At 51.3% G+C, this 9683-nt stretch overlaps 1 protein-coding gene across 4 annotated transcripts in view; it reads right to left on the reverse strand.

The window, feature by feature from the left end:
• Window positions 1–5440, reverse strand: part of IRX4 (iroquois homeobox 4) — an 8427-nt gene extending 2987 nt beyond the window's left edge. Inside the window, exons 1-3 of one of the 4 annotated variants that reach the window (XM_042870311.1) lie at window positions 4864–5440; window positions 2425–2935; window positions 725–790 (exon numbers count right to left, since the gene is read on the reverse strand). In XM_042870311.1, coding sequence (XP_042726245.1) covers window positions 725–769 — 45 coding nt within the window. In that variant the 5' untranslated portion in view covers window positions 770–790; window positions 2425–2935; window positions 4864–5440. The other 3 variants (XM_042870310.1, XM_042870309.1, XM_042870312.1) reach the window with 3 other exon arrangements.
• Window positions 5441–9683: the final 4243 nt, after the last annotated feature.

A 9683-nucleotide genomic window follows, 5' to 3' on the forward strand; every position in this document is an offset into this window, starting at 1 on the left:
GGGTGTTCCCCCGCCCCTCCCCCCTCCCTCCCCCCCCCCCCGCCCCCACCCTTTTCCCCACCGTTTTTCCTCGAGAACGTTCTGCGAGCATGAGTTTAATATGTCTACATAGAGTGATACATCATCCACAAACCGTAAACAAACGCCCCGTGACTGTGTGCATGGAATCTCCGTAACGCATCGCTCCTTCAACCCAAGTTTGTGGTGCCGGCTTTACACCGCTTTCTCCTCCTGCAGCGTGATGTTGCCCATCTGCGTTATTCCAGCTCCCCCCTCAACAGATTACTCATGCATATTTATTTAGACTGCAGATTTGCAGCGGCCACGCACGCATCTGTCATTAACCTGCTGGGTTCGGGTATTCCATTATGTTCCCTCACCTTGGCCCTTGCTACGTTCGCGTTTAATTGGCAAATTCCCTCGGGAATGGAAAAAGCGCTCCGGTGGGAGAGCGGGTGGGGGTCTCTCCCTCTCCCTTCTCCCCGCCCTCTGCTCTGTATTTCTGCCCCACGCATCGCCATCACCCCAAAGCACCCAAACCCAGTTTTAACGCCAGATGTAAGTTGAGGGGTCTGGCAGGCGCTGGGAGCAAAGCGCTCCCAGTGAAACCGAGAGTTTCACGCTCCCCCCGTGTTAGGGAGGGATCGCTGCAGCTTCTGGCCCCGAGCGGAAGCGATCGATAATGAGCGGGGCTCAATGGAGCGCTGGGAGGCAGCAGCCTTACCTGGGGCGCGGAGGAGTAGGGGTAGCCGAACTGCGGGTAGGACATGGTCCAGAGGCTCCCGGTGATCTAGAAACAAGGCGAGACGTCTGATCTGCACGCTAGGGCAGCCGTGCTCTGCTCTATTGTACTGATTGATTGGGAACCGCAGCTCCCTAGATGCTTAGAGGACGAAGCAGAAAACCACAGTTTATTTATTTACATGAAAATGTAAACTTTTTCTTTTCTTTTTACCGAAGTGAGGAAAAAAAGAAAAAGAAGGAAAGAAAATAGGATGTGTCAAAAGTGTAGTATGCTCCCCTCCGCATCTACGTGGGGGCTCTGAGGCTGGCAAACGGCAGGGATACACATTTTGCATGCAGGGGAAAAGAAAAGGGGGCAATGGGGGGAGAGCAGAGCAAACACACCGCGTCAGCAGCGCGCTGCTGGGAAGGAGCCGAGCCTCTGACGTCATGTAAACCCCATTCACATCAACCGGCCCCGAAATCTTCGGACAGAACCACCCGCACCTCTTAGCCCAGAGGGGGCCGAAGTTAGGGCAGCTCGGTTGTCGGTGGAGGGGGTGGGGGCAATGGGTTTAATCAGAAGGATAAATGTTGTATCAGTAAGGTTGGCCCCCACCCTCCTTCGTCACCGAAGGGCTGGGATGCACTTTTAATTAGAAATTAATTAATGAGCAGCTGCTTCTTCCCACCCCACAGTAATAATTAGTCTCAATTACAAACAAGACATATGAAGGGACACACGACTGAGTCTTCATTTAAGATTTAATCAACAGTTAAAATTAGCGCTAACGCTGCCAATAAAGCCCGTGACATACGGCCCTGCGTTCTTTTTGCAGCCTCTCTTCCCGACGTGTGATTACAGGTAGAAAACCCCGCCAGCGCGTTCCGGGCAGCGACTGAAGGGAGGGAATTCTTGCGTTTAAACCCCTCGGAAGCCGTCGGAAAAGCATTCGGCGAAGGGGGGGGGGGGAGGGTGCATAGCAGGGGTGCAGGGAGCGGGGTGCAGCCCCAGGGGCCAAGCGCCGTTCCCCACGGCAGAGCAAACACCTCTCACCCGAGCGATGGGAACAGCCGAGGCCTGGAGCCCCCCGCTCTGCCCGCCGTGCCCCGCAGCCCCCGGGGCTGGCTCCGTGCTGCCGCCCCGCGGAGCGGCCCCGACGGCGGCTCCCAGCTGTGGCTGCTGGGCTGGGCCGGGCCGGGCCGGGCCGGGCCGGGCCGAGCGGCGGCTGCCGGAGCGCTGAGCGCTGCAGCGCGGTGTGCAGACTTGCTCAGAGAGATTCCCGGGTTCAGACATGTGAATAGCCCCAGGGTCACACTCTAATTAATGATGATGTTCTCTTCTTCTCCCCAGCTGGAAGACTGCCTCCCAGAAACGAATCTGCCCACACTGACAGCTCGATTGAGGGTGATTGATGACTATCTGGAGACCACAGTACATATAATATAATATCTGCTGCGTAATTGCTTTAATTTACAGATGAAAATAGTACTTTTCGCACGGAGTTAGACTACAGCGCGCGGCTCTTTATGGCGCTTTGGAATGTTTGCAAATAAAGGCTATCAGATGCAGCACATGCAAATTGCGCTGACAGCTCGGGAGAGACGAGTGGAGAGCGGCAACCAAACGACATTCATAACCGGGTCTGAATTCCGTATTGATTTTGGGGAGCGGGGAGAAAACGCCAATGCTTTCCTCACCTGAGCTGCCAATTTCTCTTTCTCCCTGGGAACAGCAATAACTTAGCCATTGGGGTTCTGTGACAGAATCGCTCCTTTATTCCTCCCTCGGCCCCAGGACCTAATGGCACTTCCAGTTACTATTTACAAGCAGCCCAGGTCCACGCGGCGCGCGTCGCTCTGGCCGAACTCAGCGCTCTGCCCGCAGCGCTCAGCACCGCTCGGTGCCCCCCGGGCGGATGGCGCCTGGGCTCTTCGCTCCAACCCCTCAGTCGGACCCCGCGGTACTGGGGACGAGAACAGTTGCACTTATCTTAAGAGTGGCTCAGGGTGAAGCACTATAATTAGCCGAGAGCCGGGGAACCGCCTGCAGAAGTGCTCGCAGTCCTCCAGGCTGGAAGTTTGGGAGACGTCCTGTTGTTGGTAGCTTTATGTTCTTTTTTTCCTCCCCTTTTTTGATACTACCGCAGATGTTAACTGCTCGGCGGCCCGCACGGCACTACAGGTTTGATATGTAGATGAGTCTATTAAACTTTAAAACGCGAGGTGAAATTCAATATTTATGGCCCTCGTCTATTTATATATCGCGGTTATCCCTCAATGCCCCGCGCCACGCGAACACTCAGCGCCCATTTTGCACCCAACTTTCCCGTATTAATCACCGTGATTATTCGTCATTTGTCACCGCAGCCGTGCTGCACGGCCACTTCCAGGCTGTATTCCCTAGAAAGCACTCATTAAAAAAGCAAAACCCCAAACCAGAGCTTCACTGACAGAACCCCTTCGTATTTAAACACTGAAAGAGGACATTACACCTTCCTACGGCTCATCTCTTGCTTCACTCTCAGCCTACAAATAATGGCCTTTTGTTGACGGGAAAGGCAGTTGTGTTTCATCCGCAATTTTTGGTGCCAGAGTCCCTCAATGATTTAAAATAACCCCTGTGGTCGGTGCGCATAAACAACGCAACGCTGTTCCGCCCCAAGGAAAGGCACCGATTGCGGTGAGCTCTTTCCGTAAGCATTTGGGAAACGCACGTCTGTGCCGTGCAATGCAAATGGTTCCCTGTCAGAGCTCCTTTGCCGTGCACGAGAGTTCAGGGCACGGCGCAAAGTTTGGGAGAGCGAACACATCGCAATCAGCGCTCAGGCTGGAGGCTTTCCCTCCTGCAAGAAGCAGAACGGAGATTTGGGAAGCAGAACCAAACTGAACGCGTCTTCCGGGCTCCGTGCCTCCTCCCCGGGAACCCGGAGACAACGTTCATGTTAGCTGCATCGTACAAACACGGAACAGGGTGGAAGCGCTGCGGCAGTGGAGCAGGCCGGGGCAGCGCGGTGATGGACGTCCGCAGGGACGCACGCTGAGGCAGCTCTGCGGCCACCGCTCTGCTATCTGCGCTCCCATCGCCTCCCCGTTCCGACGGCTTCTGCCACTCCCGCAAACATCTCCCCGACGGAATTCGCTTATGGGCTAAAGAAAGAGACTTCGGCAATGCTCTTTCAGCCGAGTTTGCTTTGTTTTCCCGTTCGGGATTTTACGCCGCGGAGCTCCACGCATCTCTGACCCGGAGCCCCCGGCAAGGCGGCACCGCGGGGAGCGCGGGGTGCGCGCAGAGCCTCCCGGGGCGCCAGAATGACCCCGGCGCTGCGGGCCGGAATCGGAGCTGCCGGTGCCCACCTGCACGGCCCCGTACGAGGGGTCGGGAGCCGCGGTGACAAACAGCAGTTGCCTAAGCGTGTGCCGGTAATTCATTTACAATTACAACTACGCGTAAAATAGCGCTCGGAATGCTTTCATTCGGTAGCTTCAATCTCTTGGTGAACTATCTCAATTAAGGCCTCACGGGCTCACTCTGCTCTTCGCATCCAGCAACTTTCTGCTCGGAAGGGCTGCGGCCAGCCCGCACTCACGGCTCACCCCAAACTTTTCGGGAAGAAAAGCAAAAGCCGCTCCCCAGACGCTGCTGTCTTCCTCCGCACAGAGCTCTGCGGGCCGAGCAGAGGCTGTCCGAGGAGGCTCCGCTCGGACCCCGCTCACAGTCACTCTGTGCTGTAGGCAGTGCGCAGCCCCGCGCAGTCCTGAGCGGAGGGAAAACTTTCCTGCTCGCATAGGTCACATCCTATTCCTTTTAAAGTTTGTCTTAAAAGCCGGAAAGTTTGACTCGGTGCCTTACCTTAGCGCTCGCGGAGTGTCATATGCGCACCCCCTTCCCAAGAAATAACACATATGTTAGATTACATTTGCCCCTTTTCCCAGGCGAAGATCGCACAGAGCCAAGTGATCCATCACACGGAGTTCCCCTTCCCTCCAGCACTTCGTTCCCAGCCTCCTCGCTGCTGCTGCAGCTCCGGAGGGGGAAAATAACCCCGCCGCCCCCCTCCTCCCTGCCGCCGCACACACACGTACACACAACACACGCACGGCAGCATCACCACCAAAACAAGGAGAAAACGTTTTTACCTGCGATCACGCCCGGCTCCGGCTAGCACCTTGCAGTGCCATGGCAGCGTTCCTCTCCTCCCGCTCTCTGCGCGGATCGCTGCGCGGAGCCGCCGCGAGCATTTCTCAGCGTGCGGCACCTGACGGCAGCGCACAGTGCCTCCGCTCCCCCGGCGCCGCCGCCACGTCCCTCACCCCTTTCCTAGTGACGTCCCAGCGCGGCTCCGCTGCTCCGCTGCCGATTAACACTTTCCAGGCGCTCGGCTCCTAACTTTTCCTTTTAAAACAGCGGCAGCCGGAGCCTCTCGCCTCCTCGCGTTATAAACGCCGGCTGGGGCGTGGGGGACACCATAATTAATAGCGGGTTGGTAAAATTAGCACTGCCACTCCAATCGTTGTCCTCGTCGCCGACAATAATTGCATCGATTCGGGAAGGACACGAATGTCCTCCATTTAACCTAATGATCCGCGGGGTGTACCCGCCGGAAGGCAGCAGGAGCGCTGATTAAGTGCGCGCCCCCCGCGCTGCCATTTATCTCCGCGAGTCAGGGCTGCGAGGCGCGCAACTCACGGGCAACTCTGCCTCGCCCGCCGCCTTTGTTTCCCTCCCGTCGGCGGAGGTGGGCTCGGACGCAGGCGCCAGCCGGGCTGTGCCCGCACCTGCCCACCCCCTGCCCGCGCTTCCACTCGGAGCACTCGCGCCGGGCTCCGCCGGGGCTGCGTTCCCTCCTCCCGCAGCGCCCCGCAGAGCCCCGCAGCCCCGGGGCCGTCCCCTCCCGCCCCGGGGCTGCCTCCGGGGGGGGGGGGGGGGGGGGGGGGGGGGGGCCGGGGGCTCCAGGGCCGGAGCTCTCTCTCCCGCTTCCCGCTCAGCCCCCCCGCACACCCCCCCGGTCCGTGCTTCCGACCCCGCAGTAGTTCTGCGTGCCCCTAGGCTCCTGTCCCGGCTGCAGAAAGTTTTGGCGTAGCGGCCGCTACTTTCTCGCCTTAATTGTTTGTGCCGAGCGAAAAGAATCGTACAGAATCGTAGGGATCGTAGGGACAAACTGGGATTGGCAGAAGGGGGAGGAGGGATCGATATCATTTGTGTTTAAAGGCATAAGGCTGGTGGACGTCTCAAAAAACACAGAGGAGGAGAGAAGAATATTCCATCGCACCCAATTAAGCGAAGACAAAGAGGTGTGGGGAGAAAAGCTGCGAGAGGTGGGGTGGTGGTGGGGGGGTTCTAGCCACTGTCTTCTCACCGTAATCACCAAAGCTGAACAATAACATTAATGGGGAACATCTGTACATTGACAGATTTATTCTTGCCAGGGCTCTTTCATGCCCGTGTCGTTTGCATGAGCCCGTGCTCATAATGTTCAACACACATTGTACCTTGTAGTGCGATGACAAGGTACGTCTGATGAACTCTCAGAGTGGGAAGTCCACTTTTCTTTCTCCTTTCTCCCTCCTCGGGTTGTGTTTGCAACTTCCAAGACAGGGAAACCACACGGAAAGGGAGAACGTGCCCCTTCTCCCCATCTGCACACACAGACAGAAAGCCAGTCACACTGCAAGCCTTCGTGTGACCATCCTGGTGGTTCTTGGCCTTGTGTGGGTCTGGGAGATGCCATGGGGCTAGGGCTGCCCTGTGGACACTGCCTTCCCTGGAACATCCCTTCTGTGTCCAAGGGCAGAAGGCATCATTCCAAAAAAATATTTTCTCCTATTAACACCTACCAGCTGTAAGAGTGAATAAATATATCTTACGCAATATAACAACCTCAGTTGCATGAGATCGACATTATGGCAGCGTTGGTTGGAGGAAGAAATGAGCAGACACTGTCTTTTTCAATTTGCTCATGGTGACCTGCGCACCTCAGAGTTGCCACCCATTGACCCACTCATCAGGGTGGCTTTCTGCCTGTCAGAGCAGGAGGATGGCTGAGCAGAGCAGAGAACAAGTCCCAGTGGATGAATATGCAACTCACCAATGGCGACCCAAAGGACACGTCTGCTGAGGGAGCACAGGCCACCAGGAAATCCCAGCAGGTGCCTGCAACCTGAGCAAAAGCTGCTGGGGAGCACTCAGAAATTCAAAGTCCAGGGTTCATGACTTGAGGGCCATTTGTAGGTTTTGCCTGATGTTGCTCGTGGTATTGTTACAGATTCTTCTTCTCCCTCCCTTTTTTAATGACTCATAAATGCAAAGGTTTCAACCATTTGTAATATTTAAAATACTAAAAAGTGCTTTTTTTTTCCTTTTCTCCCCACAGTAGAAATAGTGTTGATCTTGTCTACCCTGACATCCTTTTGGCATTCTTTCCTGTTTCTGTAGCTAGACCCAGGCCACCTCGATTCTGAAAAGGCCTTCACTAAATGATAGTACGTGGTTAAAAACCTTAATTTTCCATGTCATTAGACAAACAGCACTGGTGATAGCACCATGTACTTCCATTCAGAAAGGGAATATCATTTAATTGCCAGTGTCGATTTCTGCAGTACAGTGGCTGTTCTTTGAAGACCTACTTTCTAAGAGATCAGATAGGAAAGAACACCAGCTTGATCTCTTTCTTTCTTTTTTTTTTTGTCTTTATTTTACTGTTGAGATTATTAAATCACAGCCAGTGAAGGGATGTTATACTATTCCTTGTCTTACAGCTCACACACTCTATGAAAGTCTTAGAAACCCATTATCTTCATTGTGAAAACTCCAAGATAATCTGTATAACTGAAATAATTTCATACACATACCAAAAAAAAAAAAAAAAAAAAAAAAAAAGAAGATGAATAGAATTCAGAATGCAATAAATACATGGACAGGACAGAAATCAGATTTTCACTGAAACTGTGTTTGTCCTCATCTGGTTTTGGTGCAGTCTTATGCTAACCTCATAGCAGCAAGGTTTATCTGAATATGCAGGGATCCGTGCAGGTACATTTCTTTTCCCTTTCTTGTGTTAAATTGATTATGTGATGTTCAAAAGACTGATATACATTAGAAAACCTTTAGGCATTTCAGCTTAAAGGAGATGGTTTATTAAAAGGAGAGGTTATTGTTGTGAACAATGACTTCAGTGCGTATGCTGGCATGTGAAATGTTTACCTTTATTGGACAGGACTACACTTTTATACATAAATATATGGTCAAGACAATAAAAGGCATCTTTTACCAGACTCGATCTGGTCATCTGTGGGTCTTTGAATGTATAATTACATTTTCAACCATTTTCTAAGCAAGCATTTCCATAGTTCTGCTGGCAAACCTGTTGTGTTGAGAAGGCATTTAATCTGTGCCGTGAAAGAAGTGTTGGTGTGGTTAGAGAGCACCAAAACCGCCTCAGTGTACTCTAATATGAACGTGGAGAGGATTATCTTTTGGCAGGAGAGATGCATCAGCATCATTTCCATTGCTGAATATCTTTGCAGACATTGAAGACCTTAAGAAGTCGGAAGGCGCCGAGGGAGCTCCGTATGACTAAAATTCTCCTTCCAACCTTGGGTGGGCAGTGCTGAGCCCCGGGGGAAGTAGGGCAGGAGTGGGCTCCTTCCTCCATGCTAAAGAGAACCAAAGAGAAGTGGGCTTTGGGTCTGGTCCCAGAGAGTTCCTTGTGTTTGGGAAGTGCCACACGACATTACTCGTGGGCGATCACTCTGCACAGAAGAGATTGCAGACAAGAACCGCGCGCACCTCGGGAAACAATAATGCAATTAAAGCGGCGTTTGTAGCACGCACTTAGGGTTATCTTTCCATGTGGGATGAGCCATCATTTTTTTTCCCCACTAATTATTTTCATTAGCTGTTTTAACTCTTCCTGAGAGCTCTTAATAACTGCTTCAGAGCACAATGTGTAAAACTGAAAATTATTTATGGCACCGATTAGAACTACAGAATACTAATACGGGCACTCAGGAATAATTTACCATAGCGGGAAAAGCATTATTTAATTGTTTAATGTAGAGGTTTAATTGTGCTTGCATATAATTATCATGTAAATATCACTGTGATCACTTTGAGAGGTTATTTCTAAGTGTGCCAAAATTCTGAAGCAATCTGAAAAGAATTAATTTTTCTCTTGCCTTCCTTCACAAGTCTCTCAAGTGCGTTATATATTTTAACTTAAACCAAAATATAGCCGAAGGCAGACAGGAGTTCCAACAGTGACCAGTGTAATACTCACTGCTTTTAATTACTGTAACAATAAATCACACAGGAATGTCCTCCAGGAACTAAATGATTTTCTAAAAACATTTGAAAATATTTTTGAAATTCAATTAATTGAAGGCACCAGATAAAAGGTACACATTCTTAATGGCTATAAAATAACCCTAAGGGATGTAACTCAGCTCCAAGCTTAACTTCAAAGTGTGACAGAAATACTTACTGTATTACTTTAAAAGTATTCAGATCAATGAATCAGTTAAAATTACTTATACGTTTACCAACCTTTTCATTTTCTTTCTGAATATGATAGTGAGAATTGCTCTCATTTCCCAGGATACAAAAAGCTGTTGAGACCTGTAAAAGAAATTGTAATTAAAGCCAGCCTTCAGTCAAAATTGGTATTATGAATTTTTGGTTGACACAAGATAAAGGGGCCAGCAAAACATAAAAGTGGCTCAATAAAACATACGTTTAGACATTTTACACTGAAATTTAACTGGGTTGCGCAAGCATTTTGGGTTCTGGGATTAAATCTGTCCTTGTTAAATCCAGTAAGCATTTGCTATTGAATTTAATGGAACCGGCATTTCACCCTGGGATGTGTACCAGACCAACTGTGAGATTCTCAGCCAAATCTGTTGTTGCTGCTGCTTTTTTTCTCGTATCTTTGGTCTAACCATGCTAACTTTAATGTGTG

The sequence above is a fragment of the Lagopus leucura genome, unplaced genomic scaffold (genome assembly GCF_019238085.1).
Source record: "Lagopus leucura isolate 7727_CA_CO unplaced genomic scaffold, USGS_WTPT01 Super-Scaffold_100002, whole genome shotgun sequence".
NCBI classification, from domain to species: Eukaryota; Metazoa; Chordata; class Aves; order Galliformes; family Phasianidae; genus Lagopus; species Lagopus leucura.